The sequence below is a fragment of the Sparus aurata genome, chromosome 2 (genome assembly GCF_900880675.1).
Source record: "Sparus aurata chromosome 2, fSpaAur1.1, whole genome shotgun sequence".
NCBI lineage: Eukaryota > Metazoa > Chordata > Actinopteri > Spariformes > Sparidae > Sparus > Sparus aurata.
In genome coordinates this window covers 35,092,504-35,115,871 of record NC_044188.1, presented here as the reverse complement: position 1 = coordinate 35,115,871, position 23,368 = coordinate 35,092,504, and the positions used below count along the sequence as shown (strand labels likewise).

Below are 23,368 nucleotides of genomic sequence, written 5' to 3'. Positions count from 1 at the left end.
CTAGTATTTTTGAAAATTGTGGCAGTAAAGAGACAGGTCTGTAATTTGACAGTTCATGTCTATTTCCAGTCTAATATCTTGGTATGACCTTTGCTATTTTCATTTTTTTAGGAAATATTCCCTTTTTTAAAGATTGATTGCAAATATGCGTCAGAGGTTTCACCACACGCTCAATAATATTTTTAATAATAAACATATCGATATCATTCGAATCTGTGGACCTCTTACTCTTAAATGACTTTACAATTTCAATAATTTCATTTTCATTTGTTCCCCTTATAAACATCGATTCATTTACAGTTAAGTCACCACTTCCAAGATCATCCCTACTATCATTCCTTACAATTTCATTAGCCAGACCAGGACCAACACCAACAAAAAAATCATCAAATCCATTTGCAACTAAATTCATGTCAGTGAATCTATTGTTCTTTACCAAGAAATAATTTGGGTATTCTGGTTTTGCAGTTTTTTGTTTGATTATCTCATTCAGTACCTTCCATGTTTGTTTAATATCACGCTTGTTATCCTCCAATAATTTACTGTAGTAATCCCTTTTGCTGCTCCTCATAATTCTTGTCAGTTTGTTTTTATAAGTCTTATAGATATTCTCTGCTTCAGTTGTTCTTTTCTTTAAAAAATCTTTATATAACTGATTTTTCTTCTTACATGCCTTCTGTATTCCCTTAGTTAACCATGGTTTCTCAACAAATGTTTGCTTTGCTACTTTCTTTATTAGAGGACAATTTTTTTCATAGAGAACAGTTATTGTGGACAAGAATGACTCATATGTTTCATCAACTTCTTCCACATAAACTTTGTTCCAGTTTTGATGTGTTAGATCATTTCTGAGAGAATTAATTGCAGCTTCTGTTTTGTGTCTAGTTAATATAGTAGTTTTACAATCTCTCTTAGTCCTAGTACTGCTTTGGAGAGTTGTAAAAACTGGCAGATGATCGCTTATATCATTTATAAGTAGCCCATATACTATTTTTCTGTCAATTACATTGGTAAATATGTTATCAATTCAACAATTAGTGTAGCACTATGTTTTGTATTTCTAGTAGGTCTAGTGATTGAGGGATATAAACTCATAGTATACATTGCGTTTATGAATTCTGCAGTTGAATTATTTTCAAATGGGTTAAACAGATCAATATTGAAATCTCCACAAACAAAAAGCATTTTCTTATTATTTGTATCAGCATACAATTCCAATAGCTTTTCCCTGAAGGTATCAATGCATGATCCTGGTGTTCTATATACACAGCTTATAGTCATTTTTTTCAATTTCTCAATATCCATTTCCACAGTGATACACTCCATAAGATTATCTATAGCACTTCTTCAGTTGTGGGAATCTTTTTTGGTCCCATTTCTTCGGGTTTTGTTTTGGAGTGAACAACGCTGAGTCACGCTTCCCGTCCTCTCCCATCCTTCCTTGACAAAAGTATCGCGGACAGAAGCTTTTCCTCACTCTCTCTGTTGTTTCTGTTGTTCAGATATTTAATTCACTGCTCCGATGTCAGCCAAGCGCATAAAAAGTATATGTCCAGTCACACACGATGATCGGAACACGCCAAACATTCAGCTCTGAGCAGCTCCGAGCAGCTGTGACAGAGCTGGGCAGAATAACTCCATGACAGCTATAACAGCTTCAACTCTTCTGGGAAGGCTTTCCACATGGTTTGGGAGTGTTTATGGGAATTTTTGACCATTCTTCCAGAAGCACATTTGTGAGGTCACACACTGATGTTGGACAGAAAGGCCTGGCTCTCAGCGTCTGCTCTAATTCATCCCAAAGGTGTTCTGTTGGGTTGAGGTCAGGACTCTGTGCAGGCCAGTCAAGTTCATCCACACCAAACTCTCTCCTCCATGTCTTTATGGACCTGCTTTGTGCACTGGTGCACAGTCATGTTGGAACAGGAAGGGTCAATCCCAAACTGTTCCGACAAAGTTGGGAGCTGGAATTATCCAACATCTCTTGGTATGCTGAAGCATTCAGAGTTCCTTTCACTGGAACTAAGGGGCCAAGCTCAGCTCCTGAAGAACAACCCCACACCATAATCCCCCCTCCACCAAACTTTACACTTGGCACAATGCAGTCAGACAAGTACCGTTCTCCTGGCAACCGCCAAACCCAGACTCGTCCATCAGATTGCCAGATGGAGAAGCGAGATTCATCACTCCAGAGTACATCTCTCCACTGCTCTAGAGTTCAGTGGTGGCGTGCTTTACACCACTGCATCCGACGCTTTGCATTGCACTTGTTGATGTATGGCTTGGATGCAGCTGTTCGGCCATGGAAACCCATTCTATGAAGCTCCCTACGCACTATTCTTCTTAGCAAATCTGAAGGCCACATGAAGTTTGGAGGTCTGTAGTGATTGACTCTGCAGAAAGTTGCAGAAAGCAACCTCTGGGCACTATGCGCCTCAGCATCCGTTGACCCCGCTCCTTCAGTTTACGTGACCTACCACTTAGTGGCTGAGTTGCTGTCGTTCCCAATCACTTCCACTTTATTATAACACCACTGACAGTTGACTGTGGAATATTTATGCTCCCATGCTGGGATTCACTGAGCTCCTGAGAGTGACACATTCTTTCACAACTGTTTGTAGAAACAGTCTGCATGCCTAGGTGCTTGCTTTTATACACCTGTGGCCATGGAAGTGATTGGAACACCTGATTTCAATTATTTGGATGGGTGAGTGAATACCTCTGGAAATTTAGTGTATGTGCAGCTTACTCACCAAGGGGATCAACATCAAGGCAATCCCTCAACTGTGATGGCATCTCTTCCGCAAATATAGGGCAGAAAGTGACAAGCTCCCTCCAATACTTTGAGATCTGAAGTAGCACATCTTGAGAGTCCATGTACAAACAAGAGTATGGGCACAGGCAGCCATTGCTCTGCAGGATCCACAGCTGGATCCTCTGCAAAAAGGATACTTCAAATACTTGGATGGCATGCTCAAACCAGTGACCACAGAGGTCCTCCCAGCCCCAAAGGCCATTTGTCCAATGCAAGTGTAAATCTGACAGCTCTTCTGGGAGGTGCTCCTGCAGAGCTAAGGACTTAGCCTGTACTGACATGTGTCAGTGCAGCAGCCAGTGATGAACGATGATGATGACAATGATGATGACCATGACGGGGACGATGATTATGATGATGTATAGACACTGTCTAATTAAAAAGGTTGCTTCATCATACTGTGGTCTAAATGTGCATGTCGATAGTTCCAGAACGTCCAAGTTTTACATTAGCTAATTGTAAACTCAAAGAAAAAACTCTTCAATAAAAGGAACTCTGAGTTATCTGACAAACTGCTTGTGATGTGTAGTTTCTTTTACCCATATTGTGGATATACACTGAACAAAAATATAAACGCAACACTTTTGTTTTTGCCCCCATTTTTCATGAGCTGAACTCAAAGATCTACAACTTTTTCTATATACACAAAAGATCAATTTCTCTCAAATATTGTTCACAAATCTGTCTAAATCTGTGTTAGTGAGCACTTCTCCTTTGCCGAGATAATCCATCCCACCTCACAGGTGTGGCATATCAAGATGCTGATTAGATGGCATGAATATTGCACAGGTGTGCCTATGGGGCCGTCCAGACGAAAACGCTCTTTACTGTAATTAAATATTGCATCGCATTGGCCGATCATCCGAAAACGCAGCCCTCGCGTTCTCATGTAGACAGCGAATCTGCATACTTTCCGAAACGATGACGCCATTGCCCCACCCTTCGACCTCTGAACCCCATTTTCGTCTTCTTCTTGTTGTGTTGGAATTCACCGTCTACTGTCTGTTTGCGCACAAGCTTTATGCACACACTCCAACTCTTCTTCTCCGTTTTGGGTGAATTTCAAGTGCCACCTGTAGACCTTGAATATGAACTACAGCGTTTTGAGTCGTTTTCAGTGAATCCGTCTGGACGCAAATATTCTTGAAACGATACCAAGGAAAGACAGAGAAAAAAATCATCGTTTTGGTACGTGTGGACAAGGCCTTACGCTGGCCACAATAAAAGGCCACTCTGAAATGTGCAGTTTTATCACACAGCACAATGCCACAGATGTCGCAAGTTTTGAGGGAGCGTGCAATTGGCATGCTGACTGCAGGAATGTCCACCAGAGCTGTTGCCCGTGAATTGAATGTTCACTTCTCTACCATAAGCTGTCTCCAAAGGCGTTTCTGACAATTTGCCACTACATCCAACCGGCCTCACAACCGCAGACCATGTGTAACCACACCAGCCCAGGATCTCCACATCCAGCATGTGGATCCTCCAAGATCATCTGAGACCAGCCACCCAGACAGCTGCATAGCCAAAGAATTTCTGCACAAACTGTCAGAAACCGTCTCAGGGAAGCTCATCTGCATGCTTGTCGTCCTCATCGGGGTCTTGACCTGACTGCAGTTCATCGTCGTAACTGACTTGAGTGGGCAAATGCTCACATTCGATGGCAGCTGGCACGTTGGAGAGTTGTTCTCTTCACAGATGAATCACGGTTTTCACTGTTCAGGGCTGATGGCAGACAGCGTGTGTAGCGTCGAGTGGGTGAGTGGTTTGCTGATGTCAACGTTGTGGATCGAGTGGGTCATGGTGGCAGTGGGGTTATGGTATGGGCAGGTGTATGTTATGGACAACAAACACAGGTGCATTTTATTGATGCCATTTTGAATGCACAGAGATACCGTGACGAGATCCTGAGGCCCATTGTTGTGCCATTCATCCACGACCATCACCTCATGTTGCAGCATGATAACGGCCCCATGTTGCAAGGATCTATACACAATTCCTGGAAGCTGAAAACATCCCAGTTCTGCATGGCCAGCATACTCACCGGACATGTCACCCATTGAGCATGTTTGGGATGCTCTGGCTATGACGCGTGTGTATACAGAAAACGTTTTAGATCTTTGAGTCCAGCTCTTGAAAAATGGGAGCAAAAACAAAAGTGTTGCATTTATATTTTTGTTCAGGGTATTTCAATGGGATGATTAAAAAAACCCATGTTTTTTTGAGGAACATGGAATATTAAATGTGAACAACTTTTCATTACAACGATATTGCAAGAAAACAACCACACCGGGTCATTTTTGACCCACTTATGCATCTATGGGTTAATATGGTAACATTTTGTAGCTTTCTAACTAGCACATTTGGATTCCCTGACCCTGAAAATGTGGGTTTAGCAGTTAAAATCAACATTCCAGCTTATTCAGAAGCCGAGATATTACAAATTAAAGTTTTACGGTGGCCATTTTTAAAAATTTAAAATGGCCGCCACATAGACATCGGGGCAAACTCAAACATTGATTTTCTGAATCCTTATACAATAAACTTTCCAAAAATATATAGTTTAACAAATCCCCCCAAAAATTCCCACAAAAGTATATAGTGAACCTGACTAATAGAGCCATCTTCTCCAAGAGCTTGCAGCAGACAGAAGAACCTACACCAGACCCAATGAAAAACACATATATGCAAATGACTACCAACCATTTCACAGTCTTTTGCTTGCTGACTCACCGTTGTCTTGCAAACAGAGTTGTCAAACGTAGACTCTCCAATGATGTTTTCATATGGTAAGTTGGAGGACAGGGAGAGCAGTAATGGCTTCCTCTGAACCCTGAGCACAGATAGAAAAGAGATTCATGTAAAAAGAGATAAACTAGGAAACCTGCATTTTCTGAAGAAAGTGTGTTGCCCTCAAACTTAGATAACCAATTACAGACAAATGGTAAAAAATAAATGCATAAGTTTTGTTCAGGCTCATCTTAGTATGGTACAGCGCCTTGCAAAATTATCACCCCCTTTGAACTTTTCCACATTTTGTTATGTTTTAAGCACAATTGTAAATGTATTTTATTGGGATTTTATATGATAGACCAACTCTAGGTGGTGGATAATTGTGAAGTGGCCGGAAAATGATACATGGTTTTATTTTATTTTTTTTTACAAAAAAAAAACAGAAAAGTGTGGTGTGCAAAACTATTCACCCCCCTTTACTCTGATACCCTTAAATAAAATCCAGTGCAACCACTTGCCTTCAGAAGTCACCTAATTAGTAAATGGAGTCCATCTGTGTGTAATCTAATCTTAGTGTAAATACAGCTGTTCTGTGAAGGCCTAAGAAGTTTGATAGAGAACATTAGTGAACAAACAGCATTATGAAGCCCAAGGAACACACCAGACAGGTCAGGGATAAAGTTGTGGAGAAGTTTAAAGCATGGTTAGGATATGAAAAAATATCCCAAGATTTGAACATCTCACAGAGCACTGTTCAATCCATCACCTGAAAATGGAAAGTGTATGGCACAACTGCAAACCTGCCAAGACATGGCCGTCCACCTAAACTGACAGGCTGGGCAAGGAGAGCATTGATGAGAGAAGCAGCCAAGAGGCCCATGGTAACTCTGGAGGAGCTGCAGAGATCCCCAGCTCAGGTGGGAGAATCTGTCCACAGGACAGCTATTAGTCATGCACTCCACAACTCGGGCTTTTATTGAAAGTGGCAAGAAGAGAGCCATTGTTGAAACAAAGCCATGCAGTTTGCAACATGCCATGTGGGGGGCACAACAAACACATGAAGGAAGGTGCTCTGGTCAGATGAGACCAAAATTGATGTTTTTGGCCTAATGCTATGTGTGGCAGAAAACTATCACCCTGAACACTATGGAATTAAGATAGCTATCAAAAAGACATGTGCATGATTCTAACCATTCCTATTCGTAATGTTAAACATTTGTATATCAATACAATTGTTGTACATAAAATTCTACTGTCATATACGCGAGTCTGAGAAATTGTTTGGGTTCGGATTGTTTTTATGCGAGTATGAATCTAAAAGCTGTGAGGGTGAAGCAGACATCAAAGATGCTTTGCCACAAGCTACAACTAGGAACTACACTAACTATGATGATGCAGATCTTCTTCCACGATGGAACTCCTCTAAGCATCCACATTGTTGGAACCCTTCCGCATCGTCAGCAGGGATCTCAGGGTCTCCGGTGTTTCGCCCCTTAACCTGAACACCTCGCCTGAGTTGGGCAGCAAAGACTGACTAGCCTTTACCTGCAGAAGGGTTCCAACTGTGGGCTCTCTTCAGCCACAGCCATCTTGAGCTGAACTCGGCTGCTGTGGCTATGTCCCTGGTGTCTTTCTTCAACTGCTTGGGTTCCAGCCCCACCCTCTGCAGGAAGTAGCTCACTGATTTTGCTGGAAACCCACGGCAGCCCACTTCAATGGGGTAGCTGGTTGAATGCCACCCCTTCAAAACAGCTTCGTCGACCATGTCCTGGTATTTGGCTTTTTTCAGTTGGTGGGATGTGGCCAGCCTCTCTTCCCAGGGTACCGTGAGCTCGGCAACAATGATGGTTTTTGTGCTCCTGGATAACAAGACCATATCTGGTCGAAGGGAGGTCACTGCCACATCCTGTGGGAAGACAAGTTTCCTCTGCAGGTCCACTCTCAACTCCCAGTCTGAGGCTCCTTGCAAGCTAAAGGGTGGGATCTTGGCCACTGTGCCGGCCTTACGAGTTTTGTCTCCTTCTCTCACAAAGGTTATGGCTTTGTAATAATAATGATAATAATAATAAATTTTATTTGTTTGATGGCGCCTTTCAAGTCACCCAAGGTCACCTTACATAGGATAAAAGCATAAAATCACAATGTTGGACTTGCATGTTGTTGGCCTTGACTCGCTGCTGTTCCACCCATTTAGCGATTTCCGTGAGGACCTTGTCATGCCTCCATCTATACCGCCCTTCTGCCAATGCCTTTGGACAGCCGGTCAGGATGTGGTTCAATGTGCATAAGGCTGCGTCACACTGCTTGCAAGATGGATCTTCCTCTTTGCCCCAGATCTTCAAGTTTCTTGGGGTTGGCAGCAGGTCAGCCACAGAACGCAAGAGAAAGCTCAACTTTCCTTGGTCTGTCTGCCACAACTCCTTCCAAGACAGCAGTCGCTCCTGTGCCTCGTCCCACTGCATCCATTGGCCCTGGGAGGCGAGTCCAATAGCTTTCACCTGGCGCTCCTCCTCTACTGCCTCTCGGACTCTCTGCACCACAAGGCCTCTTTTGGCTCTGGCATCAGTCCTGCTCCACCTCTTCTCACTGTAGTGTCCCAGGCCCAGTCGTCCCTTACATACCACGCCCATGATTTCCTGGTGCCTCCAGGAAGATTCTGCTTCCCCTACGGCTTGTTGGGGCTTCCACTTTCTGCCGCATTTGATGGTCTTGCTTGGGTGTCTTACTTTCCCGTTCTCAGACGAAATTAGTGTACTGACTGCCCTTGCCTTGTTGGCTTTGAACTCCTCCACCACCGATGAGACTGGCAAAGGAATGCTTCGAGGTCTTGCTGTACAGGTTGATTGTGCTGAAGGATGGGGGGACTCCCAGCCATTTCCGCAAGAACTTGCTGCACAGTCTTTTCATTCCTTCCACTTGGGACATGGGAAATTCATAAAGTAGGAAGGGCCATTGCAGCCGTGGTATGATGCCATACTGAAAGCACCAGACTTTAAACCTTCCGAGCAGTTGGTTGTGTTCGACTGCCTTGAGCCAGGTGTTCAGCTGGGCTTTGGTGCTAGCAAGGTTGTCGCTGTCATTTAGGGAGCTATCGTATTGCTTTCCAAGGCATTGGATCCTTTGGTCTTGAATTGTGGGGATCTCCGCGCCTTGGTGTTTCCCGTTAGCTTTCCCTTCAAGATACTGAGGCTCCTTGACTTTTCCGGTTTGAACTGCAGGCGTGACCATGTCGCCATCTTTTCCAGTGTGCTCAGGATCCACTGTGTACCCTGGATACATGGAGTCATTATGGTCACGTCGTCCATAAAAGTTCGACAGGCGGGGTGTCTTGTGTCGTCGTCCGCTTTCGGGCCTCTGTACTGCATTGCTCCTGCCTTTAGCAACAGATTCATCGCTGCTATGAACAGGGCCACGGAAATTGTGCATCCAGCCATGATGCCCTTCTCAAGCCTTTGCCATTTGGTGGTGACACGTTCCGCGGTGAATCTCATCCGCAAAGCTCCCATGTGTGCCATCACAAGCTCGATTACCTCTGATGGAACTTGGTATTGATCCAATGCCTTTCGGATCAGCTGGTGAGGGACGCTTGGATAGGCTTTGGCAAGATCCAGCCAAACGACAGAGAGGGTGTTGTTATGTCTCTTGGCTTCATTGATGAGCTGGCTAATCACTGCTGTATGCTTCTAGGCAGCCAGAATATCCTGGCACTCCTCCTTTTTGGACAATGGGATTGATGAACTCATTGGTGAGCAGGTATGTTGTTAGTCTTTTGGCGATGATGGACCAAAAGATTTTCCCCTCTACATCCAGGAGGGAGATCTCCCGGAACTGGTTGAGTCTTGTGGAATTGAGCTCTTTTGGCATGAAGCAGCCCTCAGCAAGAGTCCAGAGCCCGGGTTCCAGCTTCTTCTTCCACAGTGTCGATAAGAGCTTCAAGAGCCTCTTCAGGAGAAGTGGGCAGCATTTGTAGATCTTATAGGTGGTGCCTGATGGTCCTGCGGCTGATGCCGCCCGTGCTTTTGTCACCACTGCCCTCACTTCATCCATGGTAAAGTCTGCCATGTTAAAAGGGGTGTGTGGTGATAGAGTCGGCAGTTGGAAAGGGCATTCACCCAGGGGAATGCCTCGGGAGGAGTTGCCATGGGCAGCAGCCACACTGTTCTCCATTTCCTTCTTTGAACAAGACAGGGTCCCACCCTTGGGCTTTCCTAGTAGGTCTGCTGTGAACTGGAAAGGATTGTTGAAGAAGGCTTTCCTCTTACGGCGCTTCTCCTTCTGCTTCTCCCGTGCGGTCTCAGCTCTCCGAAGCTGGATTAGCCTTTTCCGCGTCTCTGTGCTGATTTCATCCAGGGCCTCTCTTTCATCGCCACTTGCTTCCCGCCATCTTTTCTTGAGCGTCTGCAATTTTCCACGCAACTCTTTGATCTGCCGCTGTCTCCTGCTTGGCCCTACTGGTGGCCTAGGTTTCTTGCCTTCTTTGGCGCCAAAGGTGTCGTAGCACGCCTGATACACAAGACTGACCATAGTCTTGATCTTCTTGGCTGCATCTCCTTTCAAGGTGTCTTCCGGGATGGTATTCAGATCGTTGTCCAGTTGAGCCCATCTGCGGTCTGCTGTTGGTGGTAAGTTCAAGCGTGGTTTCCTCGCAAAGTCTTTTGGACTTTCTGGTTCGCTGATGCCTCCTATGCTCTGAGCAGGTTGAGCAGGGAGGTCTGGGGCGCTGTGGTTTGCCTCCTGGCCCTGGTCCTCCTCCACCGACTGACGAACATCCCTGACAAACTCAGAGAGGTTACTCTGCGTAAGCTCAGGTGCTCTGCGTTGCTGGCGCTGCTCTTTGCACTTGGACTTGCCTTGGTGGATTTTGACGCCACGCTCGTTCTTGAAAAGCCCTCCGCAGATGTTGCATCTTCTTTTGGCTTCGGCCTTCTGTCTTTCCTCATCCGTTCTCGTAGTCCTTTTTCCATTGTCCGGGTCTGTAACCAAAAATCCGTCCGATGGCAGATTATCCTCCCCCCCTCCTCGGTCCGCCTGGGGGTATTCTCTTTGTTCAGAACTCGTAGCATTTGTGCAGTGTTTCGGGGTGCTAGCCCTGACACTATCTTTCTGGGCTGTCGTCCACTCTTTCACGGATGTCATGGGTCTTCCCCCACCGCCAATGGGCCTCTCCCCATGGTCTCGACAGTAAGGTGAAGCAAACATCAAAGATGCTTTGCCACGAGCTACAACTAGGAACTACACTAACTATGATGATGCAGATCTTCTTCCACGATGGAACTCCTCTAAGCATCCACATTGTTGGAACCCTTCCGCATCGTCAGCAGGGATCTTGTGAGAACAACTCTAATTTCTACGACTACGAAGTCTATACTGTGAATGCGAATTCAAGTTTTTGGGTACGAGTAGAAAAGTGTTGAAATGACGTCACGTAGGTCACAGGGAAAAATAATCGAACCCGGATTACTCCAAACGCGCATGCGCCAAAGCCAAAGATGGCTGACAGCAGTGGACCGGGTGAAGCTGCCAGCTCAAGTGAAGCATCACAGGTACAGTCAATAACGTGTATATCCAATATCTATTTCATAAAGTTGTACTATTTAAAATAATAGACAGATCATTGACTTACAGACTTACTGCTTTAGCTTGCTTGCTAACGACATGCCTGTGACGCTAAGTTAGTGCTAGTATTACGAACATTAGAAGTTGGCTTGTGCACTGTTAGCACTGACCTGCAAAATATGAAATAACTAATTTGAGACATAATGTTGATCAAAATATGACTTTCATTGATTTAAAATTGTGTCAATTTCTGTATTAGACCGTTGCTATGGACGCCGTTCTGATCAGAGGAGCACAGATGGAAAGAGGCTTAAAATTAACTATGCAGGATATTTGCCTTATGGTTAATTTTTACCTTAATTAAACAGCTTCAGAGTAATAGTGCTGGTTAAATAAATTAATTGTAACTTGTAACATGGAGAATGGAGCCACCGACCCGGTGCCCCAGCTCTCGTCTCTGTGGCACCGCAACACAAACGTGCTCTGTAACCCGTAATCTCTTGTTTATGACAGATAGGACTACACAAATATACACGTCATAATGTGTGTATGATAATCCATCGATCCACTGATTGATTTCCCGCCAGATTCATTGTAGACAAATGCACATGACTGAGAGGAGGGTTACCAAAGAGGAAAAGAAACTGGACTTATACGATAGACAGATTTCAGACAGATGTCAATTTAGCTTGCAAGCTAAAGCAGTAAGTCTGGAAGTCCATAAACTGTATATTATTTTAAATAGTACAATTTTATGAAATAAATATTGGATATACACATTATTGACTTTACCTGTGATGCTTCACCTGAGTAATTTGGTGCCCTAGGCAAGATCTTAGCCAGCGCCCTCTTGCATCACAGTCAATTTCACAATACATTTTCATACACTCACACAGAAACTGCATGTATGTATTCAGATTTTATTTCTTGTAAGTCAAAAATATCACACCAAATACAAAACTGAAGAAAGAAACAAGTGATCAAATACAATATAAATAAGGCATTGTGCAAACATATTATCCCTCAGCCTCAGAGTGCCATCTCTCACTTATCAAATGTCAGCTGCTTTGCAAAACGACCTCCGACTCCTTCCATGTTGCCATGTGGGTATTGTGCTCCTGGCCATCTTCATGAACCTTCAGCAAGTGGTTTGTATTTTTCCAGTCCTTTAGTCCTTCCTTATTAAGTCTGTATTCTTTTGAAGGAAACATTTAGCAGCAGAAGCAGTGCAAGCTATCATTTCTGTTTGAGTACATCTGCCAGCTTCTTTTGATTTTTTCCCCATGGATTAGGACTCTGTTACAAAAGTCATGTTGACACCCTCCTAGCATTGTGGGTGATACGTTTGAGAAGTCCAGCGGTCTATGAGTCATATGAAGTGTTCTGGGATGCCATTACGGGGGATGAAGTTGCAGCTTCGATCCTGAAGGAGTGTCCAGAGTAGTTGACAGGTAAAATTCCAGACAATGAGAGCATGTGGCGAAAGTAATGGTGGAACCAGATTCGAGTAGCCACTTGTCCAGATTCGGAGATGAAGAGAGTATCCATCATGGTTATGCTCCGAGATTTGTGGAATTGCAAGAAGTTAGCAAGGGTTTCAAAAGAACTCAGTGGTGATTAGACCTTGGAGTAGAAGACGGGATGAATGGTTGGGTGTTGAATTCGGAGCATCTGAGGTAACCGAAAAGGCAAGCAAGCACATGGCTTCCAGGGTTTGGGCAACGTACCCGGAACGGATGGTTAGGAGGCAGATTAACATCAAGTCGGCAGTAAGAGGAAGACGGCGAGGGCTTTAAGCTGGTTTTTGACATAGGAGTCCTTTAAAAAGGGAAGTTATCGAACTGCAGGTTATTGGCTTGGAAAATAAGCTGATACCGCTAAGGTAAGCATTGATGGTGTGTGTGTTTTAATTACCATGATGGAATGAGCGTAAGTAATGAAAGAAGTCAAGGTGATTAGACGACAGAAAGGTTATGTCATATGGGTCGTGAAGCTTTTCCAAGCTGTCCAGTAGGAAGAGAGGGTTGAAGGTGATAGGCTGTTGATGATGCAGCTCTGGAAGTCGCCTATCAGGGGTATTAGCGCAGGATTTACAAGTTGAATGTCAGTGCCGAATATGGAGGAACCGGCATAAGGAAGGTATCTGTGTGAGGTGCCAAGCTGCTGAACTTTTGGCATTTATTTGCGAGCTTTGTGGGCCATTCTGCTGCAAACCATCTTCCATTGTAGAAACCCCCAAAACCGGCAGAAGGAGCAGCATCCTTGTTCAGATAGATGTTGTGGCCATGAATAAATGAATAGTTTCGCCTGTTCTGTGTTGCCCAAACGCAGTAAATCTTGAGTAGGGCTACTGTGTTTTCTCACATTTAAAAAGGTCTTTGTACAGAGACAACATGAGATTTGCTTGTAGCTACAGCACCTAAAAAACCCACTGTAACCTATTTTCATATGCACACCCAGCCTCGCTTTCAATAAAACACACACTGGCATTTTATAATTGCGATCAGTGAAATATATGAAAACAATCTAAAACACAGTTTAAAACAACAGTTGTTGTTGCTCTAAAGCTTCATATTTAAAAGCAGCTCAGTGTAGAGCTGTCAGAAATTAAAATCAGCCTCCTCTTGTCATATTTGCAGCAACACTGTTGCTTCAGGCTGTGATCAGGCTTTTTTGTATCGCTCATACTCTCTCCATTAAAACAACCTGCTCCTCTTGGCTGAAATCAGCCCGTTGTCGCTCCATTTAGCGAGGAAGTGAGCCTCCTTCAGTACAGGCCGAAGGTCAGACTCATAATATATGGTTCAACCTTTGAACTGAAAGGTTTATCACACTATAGGTCTTAAGATGTGAAAATTCTAAATTAAGAAAAGTAATCAAAATGTAATCAAATGTAATTAGTTACATTACTTTGAGAAAGTAATTGAAATAGTTACACTACTATTACATTTTCAACAGGGTAACTTGTAATTGTAACCAATTACATTTCCAAAGTAATCTTCCCAACACTGCCCACCACGCATGCTCACTGCAGTCGGCAATCAATCCAAACTGTGCATCACTGCAAACTGTGTCCCGGTGAACTTTAACACTACAAACAGTCAGGGAACCACTCTAATGTGCCTATCCTCCTCTATAAGCCGACTAATGCCACTAAAAAGAAAAAAAGGGCAAAATAAATATTACTACAAACAATTAAAAACAAACCAGTTGGTCCAGCCTAAAATGTACAACAAAAACAAATCAATGAAGGCAAAACTAAAGTAAAGCAAAACAGCAGCTGATAATGACCTTTATAAAAAGGTGTACAGGCGTCCACAACATTGCAGGCGAACTTCATTCACTAGTTGATGCGGACACCAGTACGACCAGGCAGGAGGGAGAGAGCTGCTCAGACAGAGAGGAGCCCACACAATAACCAGGGAGAGACAAAGACAGCAGTGAGGCCACAGGTGCCTTAAATGCCCTCAGACTAATCAGGAAGGGGTTGGGCAGAGGAGTTGGCCTGAACACCAGGGTGTGTTTAATCAATCAATCAATCAGACTTTATTTATAGAGCACTTTTCATACATCGTAATGTAGCACAAAGTGCTTTACAGAATTAAAACAGTAACAATTTCAATGCCCCCCCACATACATACGCAAACACATACTCCCACCTACACACACACACACACACACACGTATCCAGCTACTTAAACACAGTAAGTGAAGTAAAAGAGGGAGTAATAATAAATGAATAAAGGGTAATAAATAAAACAAGGCATTAACAACAGGTATTGCGGAACTGAGGAAACGCTATCATTGATATATTTCACTGAGGAGACACTAGAGGCAGTAGAATAAGATGAAATAATAAAATAAGAGCCAGCAGCCTAATTAACATGAGGAAACACTGTTTTTCCCATCACATTATGTTGTTAAAAGTATTAAGAACATAAAAAAATACATTAAGGTATATTTAGAACAGAAAAAAATCTGCCAAAAAAATTGCGATTAATTTGTGATTAATCGCGAGTTAGCTATGGACAAAATGCGATCAATCGTGATAAAAAAAATTCATCATTTGACAGCCCTAAAAAAACACATCTGGACTGGCTCATACCATTTTAATAATGCAGTGTGCAACTTGAATTAAAAAAAGGCAGTTTGCGATATGCTTTTGAAATACATATGCAATAAAAACTCAATATAAACAAAATCCCTTGACATGTGTCAGGCTTTTTTTTTTTGTTTTGTTTTTTTACTTTTTACGCATTTTCGCTGCAGTGAAGTGTGCAGCAGTTGAAGTAAAATCAAAAGTGTGCAGTGTCTCTCCGCAACGTGCAATGTGCATCAGTCTTGTCACCTTGTTCTCCCCCAGGTGACTTCGCTGTGCTGTTTTGATGCGGTTCTGCACACTGGAGACGGAGATCATGCAGGCTATCTTGGCCAGTTTTGTCCACTCAGGGTAGATTTCGCTGAAATCTCTGATGAGAACTTCGCAGGCTGGCCTCCATAACTGCAAAGCGCTGTCATTACAGCCATGGCGTCTCGTTGCGCACAAGTGGCAGATGAGCGGGGCTGTAGTTGTTGCCGACTCGTCCTCACTTGTAATTTATTTGCCAAAATGACCAATAATGGTTTGGATGGCTGATGCAGAATACTCCTGACGCTCTGAACAGATGGAGTGAGAATTAATCATTAATTTGAGGGAATATTTTCACCGGCCATTTGCATGCTGAAGTGTCCTTGGGCAAGATACTGAACCGCAAACGGCTCCTGATGTGCTGGTCGGCACCTTGCTTGGCAGCCACCATCAGTGTATGAATGTATGTAAGAATTACTGCAAGTGGCTTTGTACAAAAGCGTCTGAAAAATATCCTAAAAAATAATGATGATAAATAAATATATATGCATCAGTATCTCATAAAGTAAACATGCCAAAGTAATCATACTGAGCACACAGGTACCCTATGGAGATATACATTCTACAGCATGAACTCAAATAGGTCATCAGGTGGTCATTTACTAAGCATGATACATTTTGTATTATAACTCAGGAACTGTAGGGAGTAGAAGAAATAAATACCACATTTTGGCACAGACCACCTTAAGATGAGCCCACCCAAAAGTTGAACAATTATTGTTTATTGTTTTGTTTGTTTTGTGCTGCAATCCAACATTTTTTTAAATGCAGGTCTTCTAGTTATCATTTGAGATGACACTTGTACTAGCAACATCTGAAAACATGTATGATGCATATACTGTTGCACTACTGTAACATTACATGATATGACTCACACTTCTTACTTTACGTAAGTTACGTGAATGTTATTTTAAAACAAAGTAAGATCTTTTCCTCAACCTAACCAAGGAGATTTTTTGCCCAAACCTAACCAAACAATGACTGTTTCACAACCTTAATAACACAAAAAAAGACATGTCATAATAAGTGAAGTGTTTGTCAGACACTAAAGGGGGAGATGGAGTGCCATACTTTGAAATTCAAGGCCACTGAGCAAGCTGCTGTATCTGATGAGTTGGGAGTGAGAACGTGTTGCTGTTATGACCACTTAAAATTCTTCTGCTGACATATTAGCAAAGAGTTGCTTATTATAATAATATTTTTTCTTACTTTTAAAGTTAAACTTTGAATTAAATGTGCATACTTTTATTCTTCTGTTTTGATTACATATTTTGTTTGACATTCTTTTTGCACTAATATTGTAATAAAATGATTTGTTTGTATACTGTTGCTGTGTCATTTCCCCCAGGGAATAAATAAAGTTATCTTCTGCCTAAAGGCATCTGTAGACATCATAACATGGTTGATAAAATCATGACTTATTGTATTATATCAGTGACAGAGGAGCTGAGATTAAATTCCATTTATATGAAAATTTCCATTTTTCCTGCTCGGCACTGGCCATTGAACCTACTTTGAGAAGCAGAGGTAGATCCCAATGATGATGATGAGGAGGAGAATGATGGGGATGAAGATAGCAAATGCTACTTGGGCCCCCTCCATTCTTAGGTCTGCTGTAGACACTATTGGAGAAAGAGAGGGGACAATATTAATATTTCTGTCGTTTAGAATACTAGTCTTCCCTATGTGTGTACCATGGCTCATTAACCAATCAGCTGCCTTGAAATGGGCACAATAATTAATAGATTTTTGTAATTGTTCATACCCTGATGTGTTTCGGACTCTTAATTGAGGTTCTCTTTCAGCTACAATAGAAAAATATTGTTCGCACCATGTTCTATGTAAAGCAGACTCCTGGTGCGCAGGTAGAATTAAGTTAATTGCAAAACTTACCATCTAATCTGTGCTCATCAAAGTCCGCTGGTTGCGCTGTGGAGAACACAGGAGCAATGTCACATAAACATAAAGGAAAAGAGCTTACAGAAGTAAAAAAAACTAACAAAAAAAAACACAACAAACATAAATAGAAAGTAAGTAAATATTGCTTTGTTACAAATATTTATTTTAGAGCCTATTCTATCTAGACTGTTTGTACTGATGAACATTCACCAAACTTAATGTCCTAGACTCATTTATAACCTGGATGAAGCAAAATGTAAAACTAAGTATTGTGCATTTTTGTGTTTTTTTTCAGTAAACCAGGTGAATATCAAATTGTATTAATGTCTTAATCGTGACTGCACTTTGCAAGCTGACAGCTGTTGGACTGTAGGAATTACAAAGACATATTTTCACCAGCACCCTGAGCAACGTTTCCTCCAGCCTGGCTGTTTAATGTGTCCTTACAGCACCCCGTCTCACTTAGGTACTGTGATCAGGGTGCAGGCTCAAACTAAAGGCCACTCTTTTGTTATTTAAGCCTCTGGACTAGAACAATGTTCATCAAACTGCCAGGACAGCAAAATCCAAAGCCTTTTCCCTCTCCTGCTTTTAATTTGACTGATGTGTTTTTCATGTCCTTTTGAAACATTAATGGTCTTCTTTGTATAGCTTGTTTCTTTTGCTAAAATTGTCTTTCAAACTGTATTTTGCCTAAGTGTCCTTGGGCAAAATACTGTACCCCAACTGCTCCTGATGTGCTGGTCGGCACTTTTCTATGGAGGACCAAACCTGACATAAGTATAAATGCATAAATAAATAAATAAATGCATAAATAAATACATAAATAAATGCATAAATGCATAAATAAATAAATAAATGCTGAAATAAATGTATAAATAAATAAATGCATAAATAAATACATGCATAAATAAATGAATAAATAAATAAATGCTGCAATAAATGTATAGATAAATAAATAAAAGTATAAATAAAAGAATAAATGCTTTTTATTTATTTATACATTTCTGTTCACCTACATTTATTTATTTCTGTATTTCTGTTCACCTACATTTATTTATTTCTGTATTTCTGTATTTCTGTTCACCTACATATATTTATTTCTGTATTTCTGTGTCCATATGTAAATGAGGAGGTAGGAGGTCCTAACCTCAGTCAAGAGCATGATTGGTTACAGGAGTGTGCTCGATGAGGGTCTACTACTTCTGCCTTACTAGCAGCGCTGATTCCTGTACACTGTACAGGAATGTTGCTGGCTACCAGCAAGCCCGCTCAGCTAACTGTTAGCTGCAGTTGTTAACATTTGTTCATGTAGCTATGGTATAGTTATGAATTTGACTGGCGTTCATTTTAACTTGCGAGGGTCCCAGGTGTGCTGGTGGTGTGGTTTGAGAATCCCGTCTGGAGAGAGAGGGATCCTCAGCCATGTCCGCTAACCAGGAAAAACATTCTGCTCATCGCTCCAAGTCATGTATATGTGTATCTAGACGAGCGCTTACAGAGCACAGATCGTCCAAAAGTGCATGTTGTCGGTCTCATATCTTTGTCGTGAATGTCGGTACTCTCAAATAACTCATGGGTGGAACAGGCTGAGGCATTTGTTCACGCCGAGCGGCTCGAGAGCGGAGTGGAGACCCCTTTTAGCTCTTATGTTAGCTGTTAGCTGCTCGCTGTAGCGCAGCGTCCAGGCTACCTTGTGACACAGGTTACCATCAGGTATTTTTCATTCCGCACTGTTCAAATGGTCGCTTAAAGCCATCGTTCCGAGCCGCATACATCGTTATTAAGCTGAAGCTAAGTCAGTGTGAAAACTGTACACTGTCATACAGCCTGCTGGTCAAACAGTCTGCAGAGTACTTTGACATCCAGCCCGAGCTCAGCGTGAGGTCAATCAGCTGTGGCAAATCGTGAGACGTCCAGATCAACCTGTGATACAAACACCAGTAGCGACAATGGTTCATAGGAAAGCCCAGACATGTATCTCACTCTCGGTGGTAACATGTCTCAACAGTTAACCTGGACGCTACGCTTTTAGCGCTACAGCGAGCAGCTAAAAGCTAACTAGCAGCTAACTGCTAACAGCGGTGTCCACGCCGCTCTCGAGCCGCTCGGCGTGAACAAATGCTTAATACTGTTCCACACATGAGTTGTTTAAGAGTACAGAGATTCAAGACAAAGATATGAGACCGACAACATGCACTTTTGGACGATTTGTGCTCTGTAGCGCTCGTCTAGCAGTGGTTTGCAAGTCGCAGCCCCGGCTTCTCCGTGTGGATAGAAGTGTTCAAGCCACGTCAAAACGAATACACATATACATGACTTGGAGCGATGAGCAGAATGTTTTTCCTGGTTAGTGGACATGGCTCTCCAGACAGGATTCTCAAACCACACCACCAGCACATCTGGGACCCTCGCAAGTTAAAATGAACGCCAGTTAACCTGTCACACTGGTCGAGGCCATTAAGCTAACTGGAGCTGTTTACAATGTTACAGAGAGGGAGGCTTGAGATCAGGAATCGTTTGCTTTTGTCTGGCTCTCCGATTTGACCAATCATGCTCTTGACTGAGGTTAGGACCTCCTACCTCCTCATTTACATATGGACACAGAAATACAGAAATAAATATATGTAGGTGAACAGAAATACAGAAATAAATAAATGTAGGTGAACAGAAATGTATAAATAAATAAAAAGCATTTATTCTTTTATTTATACTTTTATTTATTTATTTATACATTTATTTCAGCATTTATGTATTTATTCATTTATTTATGCATGTATTTATTTATGCATTTATTTATTTATACATTTATTTCAGCATTTATTTATTTATTTATGTATTTATTTATGCATTTATTTATGTATTTATTTATGCATTTATGCATTTATTTATTTATTTATTTATACTTATGTCAGGTTTGGTCCTCCATACTTTGCATGGCAGCCATTGCCCCTATGAATTACTGCCAGTCACTCTGGACAAGAGTGTCTGCTAAATGCCCTAAAATGTAAATGGAATCAAGCCATCTCCTCTAACTTGTTTTCACAGCTGCTCCTGATCACCAGTAACCTAGTATATATACCCCAGCCTCACTGACCTCATTGATTCTTCTTCACCACCATTCAAGACCCTCCAGCACTGTGCTCCACACTGATTTTCTGTTGCTGACCCTGCCTGCCTTCCTGCTCCTCCTGCTCCTCTTCTTCCTCCTCCTCCCCCTCCTCTCTTTTCATTCAGGCTCCCTTCTGATGGACCATGAGCCTCTGTGTCCATCTACCTCTCCTGGCTCCTGCTGCCTCACGATTGATGGATCTGGATCATCATACCCTGGGCTCCACTATATTATTGCTCCCCTCTGTTTCACTATCTCCTTATATCTTTATTTCTGTAAAGTTTGAGCCTCTTCACTCTGATCTCTCTGTCCATTACTAACTATCTTGTGTGCCTTACCCTCTTCCAGGTCACCATGGTTGAGAGGATGTTGTGTGGCTCGGGCACCACTATTCCTGACGTTTGTTCCAACGTTTTTTCTTTTCCATCAACATGTGAAGTTTTTCCTCATTCTAATCGAGGGTCTAAGCACAGAGGATGTTGTTCACTGCACAGATTGTAAAGCCCATTTAGGCAATGTGATTGTGATTTTGGGCTATATAAATGAAATTGATTTGTTTTGACATACTATATTGGTTAAAATACTTTATAACTGAAGCTAAAATCTCAACATTGAAATTTGAATAGCACTGATTTTTCTATAAATTTAAACTTTGTAAACTATCTTTCTGACTTTATGTGGTTTAGGGTCAGGTTTTCCCCTGAGAAGGTCATTTTAATATGTTGATGAAAAATCTAAGTCACCAGGTCATGGTAATTCTATGTGCTGTATCATAGGCAGCTGAACATGTTTCAGTTTTACATACATTTTTGTTTATAATACTTTCTAAATGGTTAATAAATACTGTGTAGTTCTATAAACATCTATAAACATTATTTGAATGGCCATTATAAAGTTGCAACTGATATTGATAGTTATTGACAAACCTTTACCTTTATAACCTTTATTGTTAATAGTTTAATTAACTGTAATTCTTTTTTAAATAAATAAATAAAATAAAACGGTCATTTTAAAGTGTTACTTTTGTGGCATATTTATGTACTTGTATTTTTATGTAGTTATTTTATGTATTTTAATGTGTTTCATCCTTTAAATCATGTTAAATGTATGAATATATTTGTGTGTGTGGGGGCTTAAGGCTTCAGTTTCTTACCCTTGCAGACAGGTGGCAGCCCACTCCACTGGGATGGGTGTCCAGGTACACAGTGGAGAACAGGCTCACCCAGCAGCTGGTGGCCACTCAGACAGGCATAGTGCAGGGTCTCTCCAGCCTGGAAGTGGAGCTTGGCGGAGCTGGGGATCCCATAGGTGGGGGTTCCTGGATGACTGCAGGGCTCGAATGTCTCAGCTGGAGTAAGGAGGAGAAACAGTTCAGACAGACTTTAAGAAATATTATCCTTTGCAAACTATGTTGATGTTTTGGCATAAATTATGATAATGTTCTACAAACATTGCTTAAGAAATATATTCCTCCAAGGATTTGTTCAGAGCTTGGTTGAGCAGCTTTCTCCTATTGTGTGCCCTGGTAATGGAATAACCTTCATGGCACACTTCATCTTAATCATTTTGTCTTTCTGGGATAGTTGAAAACTCTGACGAAAAACTCTAACTGATGAGTGCAAAAGCTGTATCTATATTGGATTTGTATTGTGTTTCTATTGTCCCTTGTCCATGTTTAATGTGTTCCATTAAGTTTTTGTTTTGGCTGTCTGTCATCTGTTTTGAATTGCTGTATTCTTTTTTTGTTTTCAGTATATTATGTTTATTCTCAAAAACACAGAGATTTCAGTCATACACTGTACATGTTATTTTCCATTTGTTTAAATTAGGAAAATTGGGGTTGTAGGATTTAGCAAAATGTTGTATTTAGAAATAGCGGAACAGGTGGGATTGAGGGATGTTATATCTCTCAAATATATCCCCAGAACTTCCAAAAACCCCACCAATGTATGAATGACCAATGTTGTTTTTAGCCATATAGAGAATGCAGAATCTAGTCTGGGTCATGGAAAAGGTGATTATCATGAATAGGAGTAAGGGCAGATAAATTTGTGAATCAAGTGCTGAACGAAACTGTGCCAGAATCTTTAATGTTATCATTACTACATGGTTAGAAGTCACCAACACTAGAAGGTAAGAAGAGGGGAGAGGTTCCACCTTTAGATTGGTGATTTTGAAGCATTACTTTACTTATCCTTGGTTGTTTATCACCCGATAAAATAGCTGTTATACGTTTATCTAAAGCAGTAAAAAAAGAGCTTAGACAATTACACAGGCAGACATTGAAACAAACATAAGAAACGTAGTAAAACGTTCATCTTAATAGAGTTAACTCTGCCTGGTAATGAAACAATGATGGTTTTCCACCTATCAAAGTCTGTCTTCATCTTATTAAACAATGTAAAAAAAAAATATATCAAACAAGCTTTCCAGTTTATGAGTTATATATTTACCTAGGTAATTAAATTCAGAATTCCACTTGTGAAAAAAGCAGTTGCATTTTCTGAGTTGTTGCCAAATTGTTTAAAAGAAAACATTTGCCTTTGGAAAAATGTAACTTATATACTGAGAATGTCCCGAATTGCTGAAGGGTTCCCATTAATGCAGGAACAGATATCACTGGTCCAGAAATGTAATTAATTTATCGTCAGCATCTGTGAGTTCCTTTAATGGTAGGGGATGCTTTAAGACCAATGGATAACGGTTCAGTAGCTAAGGCACATAATAAGGGGCTTAAAGGACAGCCTTGACGGGTTCCTCTGTATAAATTAAAAGTATTCTGAGTTTGATCTATTGCTAATGAGGCACTAGGTTAGAAGTAAAGAAGTTTTACCCATGACACAAA

General features: G+C 41.7%; 1 protein-coding gene across 10 annotated transcripts in view; it reads right to left on the bottom strand.

The window, feature by feature from the left end:
* sez6b (seizure related 6 homolog b) overlaps positions 1–23,368 on the bottom strand; it is a 437,962-nt gene that overhangs the window by 33,051 nt on the left and 381,543 nt on the right. For all 10 annotated transcript variants that reach the window (XR_003981115.1, XR_003981113.1, XR_003981114.1 and 7 more), the window contains 4 exons: positions 21,677–21,871; positions 17,406–17,441; positions 17,026–17,134; positions 5,549–5,648 (listed from right to left, as the gene is read on the bottom strand). Coding sequence is in view for 7 of the 10 variants with exons in the window: in XM_030393151.1 (XP_030249011.1) it covers positions 5,549–5,648; positions 17,026–17,134; positions 17,406–17,441; positions 21,677–21,871 (440 nt within the window). In the remaining 3 variants the exon portion in view is untranslated. The remainder of the gene's footprint in view (positions 1–5,548; positions 5,649–17,025; positions 17,135–17,405; positions 17,442–21,676; positions 21,872–23,368) is intronic.